The following is a 19,930-nucleotide window of genomic DNA, read 5'->3' as shown; positions in this document are numbered from 1 at the left end:
AAAAAAAAAAAAAAAAAAAGAAGCAATGAACTTTGCTACTAACAAGGACTATGGGGCTTTGTGAAATCACCCAAGGCCCCACCTGGTCATATATGATGAGTAAACACTGAATTTTCTTCAGGATTATGTGGATGAGTATGAAGAACGCAGAGGGAAAGGAAGCTTTCCTGCTATGATCACTCCAGCTTATCAAAATGCCAAGAAAGCAAATGAATTGGCAAGTGATGTAAGTATGAAACCTGAATCAATACAATTCATAAACAATTAAAAACAGCAGTTTGTCAGAGCAGTGCCTGGGAGGAGAATGCTAAAATTACACTTGAGAAGTAAACAACAATGACATTTCACTGCATTGCTGGGAACTGGATGGCTCAGGGGATTAATAATATCCATTAATAGAAGGGGACACAGCACCAACTTGCATGAGGGAGGAGATGGATGTAGCAACTAATGGGGATCCCTACTGTTAGGTTAACCCTCCTGGCAAATCTGCACCTGTATTATTAATGAAACCTTCAACTGCCTTAATCATCCTGTGGACTACTGTGGTATTCCCAGTAGTGAATAAATGGAGGATGAATGAGCTGAACTGGTTTTGAAATTTTGATGCATCATGCCTCTAGCGCAAAGTAAGTCATACGGGGGAAAAGACACCATAGAGTACAACACTGTCACTTCACAAGACTGAGCTTATTTCTAGGCTGGCGATTTTTAGTTTTGGGCGGTAAGCTAAAGAATTGGCAAAAAAAGGTGGTGATCTTCAAGGTCCATTCCAACTCTAAACATTCTATGATTCTATATTAAGCTGCTTCATATGTTTAAAGCCTGAGAAATTTGTTTTTTTTTTTATATTATGAATCTGATTTTTAAAGCAGTATCATATGATGAAGAATATAAGCATCTCCTTGTATGTAAGATACATTGAAATATATTCCCAACAGGATTTTTTTCTGGACAGAGTTTGGCAAAATGCCAATATAAGTATTATCTCTTTTCACTCATCCTAGCTCAATTTAAGTCAATAACCTGATGTCAAAACTAAATTAACATATACAAATATTTCAACATTGATTTGGTAGAGAAATATAATTGTCTTAAGACGTTATAAGTGCAAAAGGATATAGCTGTCTCAAAAAGCTGATTTCTACAAAAGGAAAAGTTCACAGAGCACTTGGTAACTATCTTTAATTCTCTGACTAGAAGTCTAAAATTAAAGTACTGAGCATTAACTTCAGTAATAGAAGAGCACACAAGCTCCAACCAGTCAGTAGCCAAGAGTTTGCTAGTTATCTCTTCAAGCTATGAACAACAACCTGTGGTGTTCAATCCATGTGAAAAATGAATTAAAAAGCTGTCTAGTGAAGTGGCTTGGCAGGGTTTGCTAGGGCTGTGATTTTATATATGGCTTATTTCAGGAAGTAACAACTTGCAGTGTTTCAACTTAGCAAGTTCTGTTTGCTTATCAAAGCAAAAAGAGGAAAAATCTTAACCCTACTCATGAAGCCAGTTTAAATAGCAATGGTGAAAATGTAGACATCTATTTTATAATTTTCCCTACTTCTTTTCAGATAAAATACAAGAAAGATCTTTCCAAGATGAAAGGTGCAGCTCACTTTCACTCCCTAACAGCTGAAGACAACTTAGTCCTTAAACAAGCCCAAAGTGCTAACAAGCTTGTCAGTGAGGTAAGGGGTTGAATTGATCTGTTAACAAGTTTGAGAGCAGCTCATACAAACATTTGTGTCTGATGGGTAAGGACTATAAATATAAAAAGCTGTTGTTCTTATTGCTCTGTATGTAACAAAAATGATCTGTGTGTAGCACAGTAACTGAAGAGAAAGGTGCAAGAACTTCAGGTGCTGTTATCTGATAGTTCCAATGATCTGTATGAAAGTATGGGAAATTAACCCTAGAAGAGGAATTCTAATTCTGGCCACATGAAGAATAGAAATCTAAAAAGAAACCCCTGAATTGTGCTGTTAATGTGCTGTGAAGTTATAATTATAAATGCTTTAGGATGACTTGAGTGCGTACATTAGTGTTTCAAAGAAGGTTCTACTGATAATTAAAATATAACACCAACAGAGCCAAATTTTGTACCAGTCTGTTAATGCAGGTTTCTGTTTTCTTCCATCATGTGAAAGACTGTGAGTTACTGATAATGCATTCTTCTTCTGCTTGGCAAGGAATGATTGCTAGGGAATTCTCAGTAGATTCTGAATTATTAATTTATTTATAGTGTCATATCAGCTATAAAGTTATTAATAAATGTGAGTTTCTAGAGGTTCCCCATGGCAGTTTAAAAACTTATACTCTTGAGATGTCAAAGTATAAAACCTTCAATAATGAAAAACCCCTGGAAGTAGGACTGGAAGGGGCCTCCTGGGCCAATGATTTCTGGCTCCTGCTGTTTCGGCACAGTATCGTATAATCCTCTTCTTCTAATTTCTAGCCTACATTTATTTCTGTCCACTTTATTATTATTGTGTTTTGTGCCAACACTGCCCTTTAGTTTAAAAAGTTCTTCTCCCTGCATGATAACCTGAGATGTTTACAAACGGATATAATTTTCCTCTCTCTGCCTTTGTTTTCCTAGACTAAGCAAGCCAAATTCTTCTTATGTCTCACAGTCTTTCACTGCAGCTGTTACAGGCTGAGTGCATGTTCCTTAAACAGGAATGAATGTAAGAGTACATAAGTTCTTGATGAGGTCTTGCTGGAACCTGGTCTATAACACATGCACTTCCCAGTGCCAGCTCAGAAGTTTCCTCTTGCTTCTGCCTTGGGCTGCATTTGCCTTTTTCATAGCTGCTTTACTTTTTCATCTCACCAGATTTCTGTGGTCAGCCTACATATGAACAGTTTTCTCTTTTTTAGACTTTCCAGGTGATGGGCTCTTATAGCTGAAATTCTAACGACTACTCCCTATGTATATTAACATCTGCCTTGCTGAGTTTAGTCCCATTTCTATTACCCCTTTTAATATTGCCCCCAACATTCCTACTTCAGAGCAAAGGAACTTAATGAAAATATTAAACCAATTCTGTATTTAAACTTATTCTGTAGCATTCTGCTGGTAAACTTCCTCCTGTTCAATCTTTCCTGTTGAAAAACACCCATTGCTTTTTCTGCTTTCATTTGCTCCATACTCACCTTAAAATGCCTTGGTAGATCCTTGGTTTAGTTAATAAATTTCCCCATGGCACTGTCTCGTACACTTTGCTGAGGTCCAAATGGATGAAACTGATTGCATTTCTTTTGCCTATAAAATCAGAACTGAGTACATGAAAATCATCTTCATATTAATTTTTATCATATGCCATCTGATGAAAGCCACATATCAAAATCTCTGAACAGTGGGTCTGGCTAATAAAAAGTGTGTGGGGCAACTTGACATAGAAGGTTAATGTTTTACCATATCTTTCCCGTGTGCATTTTTGTCACTAAGGTGGAGTATAAGAAGGATCTCGGGAACAACAGAGGCTACAGCATGAACTACTGTGATACTCCGCAATTCAAGAATGTGAGCAAGATCTCAAAATTCACCAGTGATGTAAGTTTTCAGTACATCCTCTGTGGTTTGCTTAAGCTGGTAGCTGCTGGAATCGCAAGTCATCTGTGTGTGTGTGTTTCAGATAAGCATGTGGTGGGAATTTGATTATAACTGATTTTAACCCATGTTTGTACAGCACCTGCTGTAATCTGTCCTGATGGATAGCTGGGGCTCATTTTATGTAGGATTATGAAAAGAACTACTATGATGTATGAAACAGAGATTACTTACAATGGACTGCTATTCCAGACAAATATCTGTCAGTTGTTATTGTTACCTGTCATAATTATTACTTATTTCATTTTGTATGTCCCTTTCCTGACTGGAAAGGTAAGCAGAAGATACTTTACCAGAGTTAATGTCAGAAAGGAACATGTTTACTGTGTAAAAGTAATAAATATTAATAATTATACTGCTTGTATCTCATGATACTGAAGTATAATTTTGCTTTATACTGCTCACTATCATTCTCTGAAATCCAGGAGGAGTAAATCTTTTACCATACAGATGAGATGGTAGAGTGGTTAGTTTATCTTGTCAAATTTCCTACTCTGGGCTCAGTAAAAGCTGCACCAAAATGGTCCAGTTTTGCTAGATGATTATGTGGTCATTTGTTAATGTACAAATAGCGCTTCCCTGCAACTTTATTCTAATATTTATTTCTGAAGAAATAATATGCAGCAATAGAATGTGGAGGTATCTCCTTTATGTGGCATCCAGGTGATCTGAAGAATATGTAAATGACATCTTTTAAAACAGGAAACTCACAGAGAGTTTTAGTTTTCATTTAAGCACCAAGGTGGTTGTGGACTCATGAATTTCTGTAGTGGTGCAACACTAGTAGACCACAACTGTAATAATTTTTCTCACTGCCGTAACATATGAAAACTCAAAGAAAAACTAAATATGTTTTCTCAGAGTATTTTTGCTTATTTTTGTACAGCTTAAATACAAAGAAACCTACCAGAACCAGATGAAAGGTCATTATGTAGGTATTGGCATGGACAAGCGAATGCTACATGCCATGAAAGTTGGCAGCCTGGCAAGCAACGTAAGTCTTTTTTAATCATACTTGTATGGTTGTTGCTTTCTTGTTTGTAAGTTTCTCCAGAATTAAGTTAATAGAAAACTTTAGATCATATTGTACTGGGGATCTGAAGGATAGATATGTTGAGAAGAGGGGAAATTCTGGAAACCCTTTTGTACTGATTTATAGCTCACTGTGTGGAAGAAGTTAAAATAAGCAAATTCAGTGATCTGGCAACATACTGAGCTCCTCCAGTTTTCTTTGACATCAGTAAGATGCTGAAGGTTGCTTGCCACCACCCCCAGGGTCAGACCTTTGCTGAAAAAACAATCTTTAATGAAGATTTCTGGATTCCAATTTAATTTACTGGGTTAGTCAAGAAGCTATTTTGTTACATATCATTCCTTCAAGTACATTATTTACAAATCTGTAAGAAGCTTGAGAACTAAGCAGAAAGATAAAAGAGATGTGTCATAGGTGGAAGTTAAGTTAATGCTCCCACTGTTGGCATTGGATTAATTGAGGAGCTGAAAAAGAATCAATTAGTAGCTAAACTATGCAAATAATTTCATTTTCTTTGTCACTCATGACATTGAACTTACTTTGTTTCCTGCATTTAATATTAATATTATTGTTTCTCCTTTCCTCTTGACTGATAATTATTCAAACAAATGACAGCTTAAAAAAAAAGAATGATTTTTTTTTTGGTTCTCCCTGTGTTTCAGATAGCCTATAAATCTGATTACAAACATGATGGTGTTGACTACAATTACCCAGCTACTCTCACTCCTTCATATCAGACAACAAGGAAGTTGGTCCCCTTGAAAGATGTAAATAATTTTATGTGTTTTTTTTTCTATTACTTGCATGGCTTATCATCTCCCTGTAGGAGAGATTGTGGTAGATTGCTTCTGTCAAATGGTGATTTAATCATGGGAGAAAACAGCTAGTGATAACAAAGTTAAGGCAAAAAAGTGCAGGGAGTCAAGAACGCTCAGAGGAATAGAAAGTGCTGCCACCTCCTGTCATTGGCTTCAGTTCAGCACAGATTGTACAGTGATGTGATAGGGGTGAGTTCTACCCCATCCCTAGTCTGTGTTGCAAAGCATCTCATCATCTGGGGCAGCTTCAGCAGCAGCATCAAGTACTGAAAGGACAGGGAGACTGAAATAGGCTTTTCATCCTTTGTGAATTCCCTGAAGATAGGTGTTCACCTTTGAAAGGGAACTAATTGCTCACATAACCTTCCTTATGACTGTGGTCCCTGTGAGAGAGGTGCCCTCTGTGCTTGGGGTTGAGCTACTGATGGAACAATGTGAAGAAATGTGTGTACTGCTGTGGTTATATGTGCTCTACAGGTAAATGGAGGACGTCAGACTGTAGAGAATACCATACTTTCACCTCTCACAAGCATTGAAGGCTTGATTGATCTCATCTACCATTGGGAACTTAACCTGTGCCTTAGTTAGGACCACAGTCACCAGGCATTATTTATAAAATCAACAGGAAGAGAGCAGCACATGTGTAACGCATTTCTGACTACCTAAGATGTATACAACCTGTCTTTCCGTTGAAATTGCAAGAAACCAGGGGCAAGATGCCTCAGAGAGGCCATTAACATTATATGAGATTTATCTGGGCCTAAATACCTCTTCCAATAAAAAGACGGTAGCATGAAGGAGTAGAATTGAGAACCCTGACATTTTTGAGGAAGTACTTGATGTGCTTCGACTGTAAGATACACTATTGCCTCTTGAGGGGTAATTCCAGCTTTGTCTTTGAAAAAGCTTAAAAATGTAGTTCATTGTTTGATTACTTATTGTGTGAGACAGTTGTGTTATTAAAGAGTTCAAAGTAAGCATAAATTCATGTCCATAATGTACAAATTAGTTCTACCCACTCTAAACATTTCATCACTACCTGTGGCTCTACAACTCATAGTCCGCATCTGGTTTCAGAGTGTGTAAATCTGTTGGGCACAGAGACTCAGTTGCACTAGTCATGATCATCACCTAGTAGTCTGAAACAGTCCCAGGGCTCGTCTGCTCACTGACAACCAACACGCTCACTTTGAACTCTTTAAGAATACGACTCTCACACACACTAAGTAACCATCAGTAACAATAAATACATGGTTTCAGTTAAAAAGAAATGATCCCTTTCTATGGAAGTAAAATTTTCTCTGTAAAGAAGTAAACAAACTGTTTTAAGTTACCTTCATCGCTTTGGACTTGTGAGAGGATTCAGGCCTTTTTTCCCCAGTTTTTGTCATTATGGCAGAAAGAATGAAGTTTATGTGAGCATACCTGAGACAAGAAGGTCCACATTAAAATGGTTTCAGTAACTCAAAGTCCCTAGAAATATACTCCACTTTATTCGGAAAAAAAAAAAAAAGTGTTCTTAAGAAAGTAGTTTCAAGCAACGTGCAATGTTTGCAAAGTGGTGATTAACTGCAGTTAATATTAATTAAGGCCTATAGAGACTCTATAATTGTGTCCTGCAGTGTAGCACTGAGTCCTTTGGCAGCAATAGATTTGAAAGAAAGCTTCTCCATGATTTTTTTTATCTTGCATGGTTTTGGGATTTAATTTATTTATTGTATATTTTATTATTCCAGCTACCATGATAAAGTTTTAGGAATTTAGTGGGCTCCAATACTATCAATGGCTGACATTAAAATGACTTTTTTGTACCATATATATTTTTCTTCTCTCATCATCCATGCAAAACTCTTATCACACAGGGAAATTTGGTGATTAAACTCAGTAAAAACAAAGTGTAAGAGAGTTCATTTGCTCTGCACAGCGTTACAATGGGCAGACCTCTTAATAGACAGTTACAATGTTCCTTTATAGAGATAGTCTGATAAAGATAAAAATAGTCTGAGTGATGGTTAAGGATATCAGTGTTATAGGAATGCTTTGGGGACCAGCTGAAACTGCATCTTTTTAAGACCTTATGGTTTCGAGGTGAAGGGGTTATACGTGAAGTTCATTTTCAAAGTGGAATGAAAACTGTGACCTCAGACTAGGAAATTTTCAGAGCATTAACTCAGATCTCATCCAAGAGATCGTGGTATTTTTCCTCACCTCAGTTTGTTGTGGTTTAAGTAATGATTTATCCAGAGTATTAGCCAGCAAAACCTTGTCTACTCAATCTGTCATTTTTTTAGTCTGAACATTTCTTCCTTTATTATATCTTTTTTTAAATTTTATTTTAAATTAGGTTAACTACAGGCAAAGCATAGACAAGCTGAAGTACAGCTCTGTTGCCAGCACTCCACAAATTGCTCAAGCCAAAATAAATGCACAGCAGCTCAGTGATGTAAGTTTTGCTATCATTAACTATCATTGTTTATTAGAATTATGAGATAATTTTATTTCATAACTTCACTGTTTTTGTTGTTGATAGTTCATCAGCAGTTTTACAACCAAAACAAGAATATAAATTGAATGAAATCACTTCCAAAAATGTGGAAAGCATACTAGATTTAATATTTTCCTCATTTTAAAGAGTTGTATTAGTGTGCTTTTTTAGGGATTTCATTTCTGTGCGGTTATTAATGCATGTTTTTTTAATCTGATATTTTTTACTTTTAGACAATGAGTAACTAGTCTATTTATAGAATAATTATTCTCCTTCCTAGTACCTAGGTAAAAGTTAAAATTGCCTTATAGCCCTCATATTTATGTCAGCTATACCTATGAGTGTGTCTATAACATATGGCACTAATATCCTGAAATTCAATGGCAGTCAATCAGTGTAATGGTCATATTTTTAGTGAGTTAAAAATAACTGACTTTGTTGTTGATTTTTTCAATTGGCAGTTGAACTACCGAGCCCAGTATGAGAAGACAAAAACAAATTACACTCTACCTCAGGATGTACCTCAGTTAGTGAAGGCAAAAGCCAATGCTGAGTTATACAGTGAGGTAAGCCAAGTGACCTGGAAATACTGGTATTCTTGATGCCGTTAACAGACAGAAATGAATGTAAAGATGATGATACTGTTTCTGAAAGCATTTAGCATTTATCATCAGTCTTTACTAACCAGCATGAGGTACGGTAACCAGAATAGATAGGGATACAATCTCAAGTATGGTCAAACTGCTATATCTTTTTTTCGAGACCTTTTCAGATTATTTGAGTTTGTTTAGTAAATCAGTGTTCACTTCACAAAATTAACTGCTTCTGAGGTGGTATTTGTATGAAGAACCAACATTTGCACATGTGGAGCAACACTGTTTGTGGCTCTAATGTGTTGGGGTGTATGCTCATGGTAAAATACTAGTAAAATATAACCATATGAAAAGCCAAATACAGAAATCAGGGCTTCCTGGATACTTCATTAGATGCATGCATAGTATGCATGAAGGCATACTTGATCCTACTCTAACAGAATTTCAAGTGGAACCTTGAAAAAGAGCTTAAACAACTAGTACTTTAACTTCCATTAACTTTCAGAAGTTAAGCATGCGATTCTCATGCATTTCATCTACGTTTGTCATATAGTGTGGCTCATGAGTGTGCTTTTGAAGCAAATCTCCTGATCATAAGGGTTGCTTCACTGAGCTTTGCTTCACATTGTGGGGTGGTCTGAGAGCACATGAGCTGGATTCCTTTTGAATGAAGCCAAACTGAAAGATGCTCTCCAGCAGCTCACATAAAGAAGTGCAGCTACAAATGGGCATTCAACGCGTGGGACCTGACTAGCTCTAGTTTGGCGGGGGGGAAAGAAAAGTCCTGAAACGAGTAGTGTGATGTCTGATTCTGAGCACAAGCTGTTCTGCCCTATAGATCAGCTCCTATTGATCTACAGCATTTGCATACACAGACATAACCACAGTCACTTTTGAAAAACCTTCCCGCCCCATGCCTTTTTAAAATTAAAAGCTATTGGTGCGTGCTCTGGGATTTAAAGTGCCTGTAAACTCCAAGAATAAAATTCTTGACTCAATCCTGGCCAATTAATTAGCTCAAAATGATAATGAACTGTGAGCTAAGTAGTTTCCAGTTGTGGACTAAGCGTATTTATACTTCTGTTTTGCTCTTAGTTATTTTCGTGTTCATTTGAAGATCTTGTGTGTTTCTGTGTTAGTGACATGTTGCTGTCTTTTCTTTCTCAGATTAAGTACAAAGAAGGTTGGGAGAAGAGTAAGGGCCAGGGCTTTGAAATGAAACTTGATTCTCTGCCTTTACTTGCTGCCAAAGCTTCAAGGGATCTTGCCAGTGATGTATGTTATATTTAATTACCTAAGAATTATTCTTTATATAAGTTGCTATAGCACAGGGAAATAAAGCTTAGCTCACTTCATCTGGATTTTTAAGTCCTGCTTTTGGCTGTTCATCTTAATCGCTGATGAACAGTTGGAAGCTTTCTTAGACTCTGCTATGAAATTTCACTCTCTGAAAATTATTTTTTTTAAATACAAGAGTACAGAAGGAAGACAAATAACAATGGCTCAATCCTCCCATAGTAAAATTCAGTGTTTTGAATTGTTTACAGCCTCAAAAAAAGCTGTTATCATCCACTGCAAAGAGAATGCATATATTTTTAGTCTGCTTCTTTAACATAAGCACATGTATATAAAAAATTGACCAACAAACTCTTTTAAACAACTTATCTCATGATTCTTAACCTGTGGAGAGGCAGAAAATAAACTTTTCCTGCAGCTGGAAGTTGTTCAGAAATGATGGTGATTCTGAAATGCCACCTCATTAAAAAAATCTTGAATTCCTTGCTTGTTTTTTACATGATTGATTTCTTATATTTTGCTTTAAGAACCACATAATTTAGCTAATCAGAAGACTTTAAGTTTATAAGCGTATCCACCTCAGAGGAGTGAGCCTTAAAGAATGAGGTTAAAGACAACATAAATGAAACCAGCCTGGCACATTTGGGAATTTCTGAGAAAATCTGGGAGGTCTGAAGTGACAAAGTGAGAATCAGACTAAGCCCTTGTAAATTTTGACCATCAAAATTGCCAGTGAAAAACATATTGCTTATCTTGTGGCTAATCAGAAATGTTCTTTGACTTAAACTATTTTTTCACAGATTAAATATAAAGAAGAATATGAAAAAACAAAAGGAAAAGCAATTGGAACCAAAGATTCAAGACTTTTGCACTCTCTGCAGGTGGCCAAGATGAGTAGTGAGGTAAATTATTTATTTCTCTCGCTCAAAAGGTGTTTTTCATAATTATTAGTCTTTCAGCAACAATATGTGATCTGCCATTGTTACTGCTTTCACTAGAAGAAATTCTTGGAAGTGTTTAACAAAAATTGGTTTCCTTCCAAAGTCTGTTAATCTGCAATGGTTGCACAGTACTTTTGTTCTTATAGGGAATTTTGGGTTGATAGTCCTTATTTTGTGGCAGGAAAATAACATCCTATTAAAACCCCAGTATAAACACTTCTACATAAACCTTTCAAGCAGATAAAAGTATGTTTGAAAATAAGATGTACTGTAATAGAGAAGATGTCTCTAAATTTAGCAAAATTCGTCCTTCTATTTATTTTTCTTCATCCTTCATAGGAACTGATTTCTATATGTGTTTTTTGCCTAATCTGCATAAAGACACAAACAAGAGTGGAGTTTTAAGATAGTTTTGGTTTTGCAATACACTGATAGAGGCAACTTATTTTCATTTCTTCTATTTCTAGATTGCATACAAAAAAGATTTTGAGGAGAGTAAGACTCATTTTCATCTGCCTATGGATATGGTAAACCTGAGACATGCTAAGAAGGCCCAGGAGCTTGCTAGTGACCTAGATTATAGAAAGAGACTCCATGAATACACAGTGGTTCCAGAAGATATGAAGACCAAATGGGCAAAGAAGGCCTATGGTCTTCAGAGTGATGTAAGACGATATATACTCAGCTTAACTGTTATGAGCAGTATGAGTGTTTATAGACTTCTTCAGTTTGACATTATTTCTCATTTCATATGGCTGCTGTTTGCTTTGCATTGTGACCTTTTAAAATGTCTTTGAAACTGGAAGCATGAAAACATTGTACCTGTGTTCCCCATAACAATAAATGTCATCTTCCTCTACAGCTTCGATATAGGGCAGATCTGATGTGGATGAAAGGAGCTGGGTGTATCACAGAAGGAAGTCTTAATATACAACAAGCCAAAAAGGCGGGAGATTTGGTCAGTGAGGTAAGCAAAGTGCTTAGGCTTCTGTCTGTTTTTTATTCCAAGGCTTATGCACGCTTATTCAACTACATTATGTGGAATAGGAAAGGAATTCCTAATACAGAAAATCTGAGAAATGGAGGAACTGATGGACACTGTTCAGGTATTATACAGGAAATCCTGAGCTAGAGGTTAAAAATATGTGTTCCCATTATATGATTATTGATTTCTGTCAAATTTGTGAAGCAGAAGGCCCTATAACTGTGCTTCCCCCTCTTTTCATTCATCTGCCCATTTTGCAGAGCAGCATTGAAAGAAATCAGAAATTCCTACGGTACATGCTACATGAAGTGCATAGAGTTTTAAGGAATAGTGCCAACAAATTAGATATTTGTTAGCCATGTTTGGAAATTTCTTTGCTCTTCAGCAAATAAGGGCTGTGACTTTACTGGCAAGTTCAGCTTGTGCTGCTTTTCACTGCTTTCCCTTGATTAATTATGGTTTCACACTACCATTAGCCTTATGGAAGTAAACTTCCTCAGCTGCTTAGTTATGGTTGAGTTGTCTCACTAGTGCTGGGAAAACTAGAGGACAGAGAGAAGAATAAATTAGGAGAAGTTTGACAAGAAGGATAAAATCCCACTTAGTGCTGGAGGAAGGAACAGAAGCCAGCTAGTTACTGGAGATCACACTCTCTGATACCTTGGGTCTCTGACATCCTCTCACTGCTCCTGCAAAGGGAAAAATACATCTTAGAAACAAAAGAAGAGCAGCTACTCTCAGATCCAGTGTCTTGCTAGAGATAGACTGACATTTGCTGCTGTGGTATGCTGTAGTAATAATCATTTCCACAAATATTTAATCCATAATGATCTGCCTTTTCATTCCAGTGCTGTGTAAGGACAAGAGATGGCTGACAGTGACTTAAACTGGTGACTGGTGGATATTATTTGAGAGATCTCTATTGCCATACAGACCCTGGCATTTTGTCATTTCTTTGCAGAATGTCACTACATTGTGTTCCATGCAATGTGACAAAACACGCTGTTTTTAATCTGCCTCCCTCCCTTCCAGGTTCCTAAAATAAAGCAATGAGCACCTCTTTGAAGTGCTGCATGCTTGTTTAACTTCTATTTTGTGTTCCCCTAGCAGAGACAGAGTGTAAACTGATCTGTTCACCCATCAGTTCAAACAGAAGGATTTCTCTCTTGAAATGCTAGATAATGAAAAAATGCATTTACACTCTTCTTAGGTGGGATGCTCCACTTTATGGCTTTACTCTTAGAGTAAGAATTCTACTGAAGTATACAAGAAGTCTTTGCTTGGTCTCCCCAGTGGTCCTGAAATAGGGTGCTGCATTTCCCTGTATGGTCTCAAAGACAGAAAGAGATGCTTAGCTTGCTCTTAAATAAGTGATGCAAAAGGCTCAGGCAGAGACATTGATTCAAAACAGGCCTGATCCAAAGCCTGATGAAGTCAATGGAAGTTTTCTGTTCACTTTGGTGTGCTTCGATGTAAAACAAAAAGTAAGATGGAATAAAAGTAAGGGCAGTCTTATTTACCAAACTAGAAACCTTAGACTGTATAGAAATCTGTCAGTTCAAATAGATTTTATAGAAGTACTGGTACCAGAGGATGAATGGAGCACAATTTTCCCACATCCAAGACTCGAGCCTCGTGGAGGGCTCTCATAGCTGTTGCTCCCAGGAAAGCTTGACTGCAGTGTCTATACTGAGCTCTGCTTTGGAAAGAACTGGGAGATGGTGGGGAAGAATTTAAATTTAAGTTACTTTCAGGACACTGAAATGGCCTGTTGTAATTTAATTGATAATTTAGAAATATCTTAAGAATTTAAAATTATCTCAGTAATATATATCCAGTGATTTGAACAACACATGCATATGCGTGAGAAGTCTTGTGTAAGAAAATGAGATAGTAGTATCGACTGTGTAGCTCATGAGCTCTCTTGGGTCCTGACTTAAGTTATACCCAGTTTGTGAAGAACACTCACTGGTTGGTGTGCAACCTAGATCTTGTAAGATATGGAGGTAATGCATCTGGCACCAAAGAGTATCCATGCTTGCAGTATCAGCAAAAATGCATTTGGATACTCTTGCACTATCCTCCTTGCCACTGGGGTCTTCCCAGCAGAAAATACTAGAACTTATCCTGTTAATATGTGTGCTAAAACTGTCTGGGGAATTTACAGGATACCTTTGGCTCTACCAGTCATGTATTCTTTGAAAGCACTACATTTTGGGGGGAAGGTAAATATTATAGAAACTTTTGTGTAACCTGCTTTAATTTGATGTAGAAAAAGTACAGACAGAAGGCTGATGCTCTGAAGTTCACCAGCGTGGCTGACAGTTCTCAGATCAAGCATGCCAAGAAGAGCCAGGAACTGCAAAGTGATGTGAGTCCTTGACTGAATTTTTCTCTTTGCAAGTAGCTTACTCGTAATGTGGTCATTCCTGAGAGATGTACATTGAGGTGGTGGTGGAAGAGAACGTAGTCGTGAAACCTTTCAATATATGCAATTTCTTGAGATTTATTTCTAAGGGCTTATATTTGTTTATTTGATGAATTCTCTCATTGAATTCTCTGAACTGGAACAACAACAAAAATCAAACTCCAATGGGAATGGAAATATGCAAGTGAGGCTTCTCATAAATGATGTCAAAGGTGAAAGAGAAAGAGAGAGGGGGATGCCTCTGCAAGACAATCTTGGCGACAAACTTGTGAGTCGTGCAGGCTGGATTCAAGTATGGCTGAAATGCATTCATAGAAGGATACCTGAGTACTCCTGAGACATGAATGTCATTTGCACCAAAATTGGTTATCTGTGAGGTAGTAAAAGTGAGGAAGCAAGCTGGAGGGAAAACACCATATTCCCAGCGGATCCTTAGGCAGTACTTCAAAGCAAGTTGGACATTGGCGCAGAGACTGATATACATCCGCTCCAAGTTCTGTATTTCTCTCCACTGTGGGCCCTGTCAGACTGTGTAAAGCTATATCAGCCTTGTTAGACACGTTCTTCAGCTGTTGCTGTTAAGGTACTTTCAGTAAAATGATAAAATAGGCATATTTTCCTGAATTGGGTGCGTTCAGAATGCCCCCTATTCTTCCTTGGGTCTGGGTGACCCTGGCAGATTGTATTTCAGAACTCCATAGCAGGACTTAGCTGGCAGCAACTCACTTTTAAGTTTCCAAAAGAAGGCGAATCTCTTGTTAAAATTGCTGACCGCCTAATTTTGGAACAGTAGTGACTTGTTAAGCTTTTTTTTTAATTAATTTTAATATGTTGTGCCTTGAACTGAAGATACTGTCAGCTTCTTGGTTATATGAATGAAGCATTATTGTTTCTTGATTGGGCTTTTTCAGGCACCTGCCATGTTTCTGGTTTTTTTTTTTCTCCCTGTGTCAATAAAAACCTGGCACTTACTTGGATGAGTGCTGTATGTCTCAAAGATGACACCAGATTGAATCAGAGGAGACCGCTGGTCTCCTGACTCCTGTTACTTCTGTCCTGTGTAGTGAACAATGCTGCCTTTCTGTATGTGTTTTGAAGTCAGAACCATGGATTTAGAGTTTTATAGTAGGGACAATTTTTTTTCTTTTTTTTTTTCTGTGAGATGTAAAAAATGTAACATTTTGTGAAATGGGACATCTTTTCGTGCAGCTCCTCCAACAGCTTTATGGGCTTCTGAAACAGAGCAGTTCATTTCTCTGTTGACATTGCCCTGGGATATAAAATGGACATGTTTGCTACTTGGATCATAAAAGTTCCTGATATTTTCATTTAAAGTTGGAATGTTAGTCCTCACTGGAGTATTGTATCAGCAATTACATTTCAGTCACAAATTTTCTCTGCAGATTCAATTGCTTAGTTTTCTTAATTTCATGCCTAAAATTCACTATTCCTGTGTCCTATTGAAGACTTTCATTCCACCTAAAAAGTAGCTGCAGTTTAATATTGGATGAAATATATTCTTGCATACATTTTGTACTGAGTATGAATCAATGTCAGCTTTATATCCAGTTAAGTATCTAACTTTAGGAAAGAGTATTAAAGTACCCTGATATGTATGTTGTTTTACTGCTTCCCTGAAATTTAACCATGACTAGTTTGGCAGACCTGACTGTGGGTCAGCTTTTAAATTTGAATTTGGCAAAAAAAGTCATGATGCTGAAGACTAACTTGCCAAATAAATTAACCCTAACAAAACCTTGAATATTTGGGGTGTTTTAATCAGTATTCCTTCAACATTAAACACAAACAACAATGCTTGTTAACCATGCTTTACTTTTTATGGACAGGTTGCCTACAGGTCGGGAAAAGAGCAGTTTCTTCATCAGTACACCATCAGCAAAGATGATCCCGTCTTCATACTGGCCAAAGCAAATGCTGCCAATATCAGCGAGGTACTGTGTGAGAGAGAGGTTTGAATTCTCTCACTCCCATGAATAGTTACAGCTGCTGTTGAAATGTTTGTTCTGTAGGTAAAAGTTAGTTTCCTTCTCTGAGAAAGTCCAAATGTTTTAGGTGTAAAAACTTTATATCTAAGTTTAAGGACTTGCTCTTAATTAAATATGAGTCGCATCTGCTGAAGACTTGTCACTTTTAGCATTTGAAGCTGTGTGTTTTCCACATGCTTCCAGATGAGTGGCACATTGACAGTTTCACTGGAACCAGTGAGATAATGGGGTTACAGTATCTACAGTATCCACAGTTACAATGTGTAAGTGAAGACACCAGGATCTGATCCTTAGACATACGCTTGCTGGGCATGGAGTGTACACTGGTCTGATGTTACTTGCGAGCTTTCACTGTGACTATAAAACAAATAGAATATATTGATAGTAATAAAAAGGCTGTGTTATTGTCATCTCTTTAGAAACTCTACAAGAGTAGCTGGGAGAAGCAGAAGGAAAAAGGATTTGTGCTTCGTCTGGATGCTTTGTCATTCTTGACAGCTAAGGCAAAGAGGGATCTGGCAAGTGATGTGAGTATGGACTCCATCAGCCTTCTTTATTCTTAGAAGAGCTGACAGTCCAGGCTGCTACCAGAGTGTTGGGGATGTGTCACATATGTCTCAGTGCCCTGATCCACCCTCACTCAAGTCATGCTAAAGAGCAATGGAGGAGTTGTCTGGGTGGTTGGCATTCTGTAATTATTCAGAAGGTTTACTCTGAGCAATTCAGAGTTTTTCCCTGCATGCTGTGTTTTCTTATTCTCATTTTGACCCGAGGGTGAATTTTAGAACTCACAATGAAGTGGAAATCTCCTGTGAAACATCATAACTTAATACATCTATGCCTGGCCAGAAAATTCCTGAAAGAACCTTCTGACCTCAGTGCTTAAAGAATGTTGTTTTTCCTAGAAAGAACCAAAAGGAAAAGATTTCTTACAGCTTTTTGTGAACATATTATTGTTGAGAAAGGGTTTGTCCTTTATAAAAACTTACTCGTTTCTGAGGCATTCCAGTTCTCTTTTGCAAATGGACTTCTTACTTGCTTGTATCAAGGACCAAGCATGTCACAACACCGACAGACCATTGCTTTACTAGTAGCAGAGCTGTCAGTTTGGCAGCTTAGATCATTTACTCATGGTCTATTTTTTTCTTCACAGATTAAATATAAGGAAGGTTATGAGAAGATGAAGGGTAAGCTGATTGGAGTAAAAGCTGTGGAGGAAGATTCAAAGATGGCTCATTCCCTTCAAATGTCAAAGTTGCAGAGTGATCTGGAGTACAAGAAGGCATTTGAGGACACAAAGAATCAATTCCAGGTCTCCATGGATATGGTTAACCTTGTCCATGCCAAAAAAGCTCAGAATTTGGCCACAGATAAAGGATACAAGACGGCTCTCCATCACTACACAGCCCTGCCTACTGACATGAAAGTGGCATGGGCCAAGTGGGCCTACGGATTGCAAAGTGATGTAAGTCCAGTGCTTAATGTGTTTCATCACCCTTTCATTCAACCCCTTCAGACACTTAGGGCTGAGTTTCTTCAGATGTTTATGCTTTCAATGCCATGACATATTTATACACCTAATTTTTCAGTCATTAAACAGCTAATATTAAAACAGTAAATATTAACCACTTATTTTCTCAAGAGATATATTTAAGGTGTGTAGTGTTTTTGAGGGGAGTTATAATCCTGTTTATGAGCAGGGCTTCTTCAAAGCCTACTTCAAATGTTAATAAAACACTAGGATTCATATAAGCTGTACAATTATTTTTTTTTACCTAATGTGCAGGTTAAATAATTTATGGTGATAAAATTCCATATGGAGACCACATGGTCAGCTGTAACCATCAGATGAACTGTCTGATATTGTAAATGATTGCTATAAGTCAAACTTTCGATTCTGAGGTTTTAAGACCGAACTTTTCAAGGAAACTAAGATACGTACGTGTACAGGTCTTGTTGAGGTATAGGTGCTGAAACGCTACTGACTTCTTTGAGAAACCCAGCTGTAGTGCTTGTATATGCTTTTGGAATTCAGTAGACTTTAGAGATTTTGTGAGGAAACTAAGAAGTAAACCTGTACTATTTCTCCTTGAAGACACATGGAAAAAAACACACAAAATGCTTTCAGTATAACAAAAGGACATGGTTTGGAAAATGTTAAGTATCATTTTCTTATAATTGAAAACCATTAATGATCTTTTAAACAGTGTACTATGTACAATAAAACTGAAATTTTGCCACATTAGAGTAAAAATTACAAATGATAGTAAGGTGTTGACCACTTTTAAATTTTTGCAAAATTACCTTGCAAAGCATATTGCACAAGTGCTGGTGAGTCCTGGTACTTCTAGTTAATGCTGTAATTTTTTTTTGCTTTCCTTGCAACTGTGCAATAGCGAATAAAACAAAAGCACGCACAAATTTGACTTGGTTGTTGTTCCTGAGATGTCTGAATCCTTTAATGGCATTTTAAGTGTGTGAACACCAACAATAGGACTTTTTTTTTCTTTGTCAGAACCGATACAGAGCAGATTTGAACTGGATGAAAGGAGCTGGATGGATAGCCACTGGGTCATTAAATGTGGAGCAGGCTAAGAAGGCAGGAGAACTCATTAGTGAGGTGAGATTTCATGACAGCATGTAACAGAATTTGCTGCATAATGTGTGCAAAATGTCTGTATAAAATTAAAATAATTTCCACTCAAAGGGGAAAGAAAAAGGCATACCACATGAAAGCCCTCAAAACCAGGGATAGGACTGGTAATTAGAGGGAAACCAGATACCAAACACACACCAGTAGGAGTCCATATAGCCTTTGCAAAAACAAAGTAGGTGACAAATGATATTATGAATAATAATGGCAATCAAACAGTGCTCAATTGCTACCTACTAGCCTACCTTTTTAATGAAGCAGAACAGGAGAGATGATGAAAAGATACAGTCATTGGACCCAGAAACTTCTTTTGTAACAGATACAGGTTTCTCCTTGCTCCTTTTTCATATATATTCACATTAGCTGTTGAAATTCGTATAGATACCTCTGTCTGTAGCTATCTATGGGCCCAAGTAGTTTTCATACTTATTTGTCCCTGTAACCAACATCACTTACAGGAAAAGGTGAACTCTAGAATCCTTTGTGACAGACACCATGAAAACTTCTCGAGGAAGTTCTGGTGGAAATGGTTAAAAGGTTCATAGTATTCTGTTTCTGTTATTTCAGAGGGAGTCCTAGTGGCCAACTCTGCTGCAGTAGGAGACTGATTACTGTGATTTTTTAGATAACTGCTGGTGATGTAGGAATCACTTGTCCATTTACTCAATGAGAGTAACAGTATAACCACTGGTGTAGCGTCTCTAGAAAAATAGGGTCATCCTTTCACATGGGCCTGATTGCTGACAATATTTTTTTTCCCAAGCAATCATCTACAATGAAGAAGGATGATTTTTTTTAGACACAATAAACTAGATCTTCAGCTAGTGTAAAGCAAGGTTGCTTCTTAAAAGCCAGTCCAGCAATAATAGTAACTGTGAATCAGTATAGGTATTTTGATATACCTATATATACCATTTTAATTTTATAGTAGTGAAAACTACTGAGTAGAAATTTGACCTGCTAGGTTGTTCAGCTCAACCTTTTTGTGGGTACTAAATAATTTTAGGTGGCTATGAACCTTCTCCATTCTTAAATACACAGAGTGACTAGCCCTTGTAGTACTGCTAAAAAGCAATTGCCAG

The 19,930-nt window shown here is 37.2% G+C and overlaps 1 protein-coding gene across 1 annotated transcript in view; it reads left to right on the top strand.

Moving 5' to 3' along the window:
- Positions 1-19,930, top strand: part of NRAP (nebulin-related anchoring protein) — a 55,288-nt gene that overhangs the window by 13,114 nt on the left and 22,244 nt on the right. The window contains exons 10-25 of the mRNA XM_009881567.1: positions 122-226; positions 1,569-1,685; positions 3,449-3,553; positions 4,497-4,604; positions 5,306-5,410; positions 7,806-7,904; positions 8,408-8,512; positions 9,707-9,814; positions 10,636-10,737; positions 11,244-11,441; positions 11,639-11,743; positions 14,034-14,132; positions 16,037-16,141; positions 16,615-16,722; positions 17,349-17,660; positions 18,711-18,815. Coding sequence (XP_009879869.1) covers positions 122-226; positions 1,569-1,685; positions 3,449-3,553; positions 4,497-4,604; positions 5,306-5,410; positions 7,806-7,904; positions 8,408-8,512; positions 9,707-9,814; positions 10,636-10,737; positions 11,244-11,441; positions 11,639-11,743; positions 14,034-14,132; positions 16,037-16,141; positions 16,615-16,722; positions 17,349-17,660; positions 18,711-18,815 — 1,986 coding nt within the window. The remainder of the gene's footprint in view (positions 1-121; positions 227-1,568; positions 1,686-3,448; positions 3,554-4,496; positions 4,605-5,305; positions 5,411-7,805; positions 7,905-8,407; positions 8,513-9,706; positions 9,815-10,635; positions 10,738-11,243; positions 11,442-11,638; positions 11,744-14,033; positions 14,133-16,036; positions 16,142-16,614; positions 16,723-17,348; positions 17,661-18,710; positions 18,816-19,930) is intronic.

This window comes from Charadrius vociferus, unplaced genomic scaffold (genome assembly GCF_000708025.1).
Source record: "Charadrius vociferus isolate BGI_N301 unplaced genomic scaffold, ASM70802v2 scaffold282, whole genome shotgun sequence".
Lineage (NCBI taxonomy): Eukaryota > Metazoa > Chordata > Aves > Charadriiformes > Charadriidae > Charadrius > Charadrius vociferus.
Note: the sequence above shows the minus strand (reverse complement) of the source record. Positions and strands in the feature narration are given on the sequence as shown.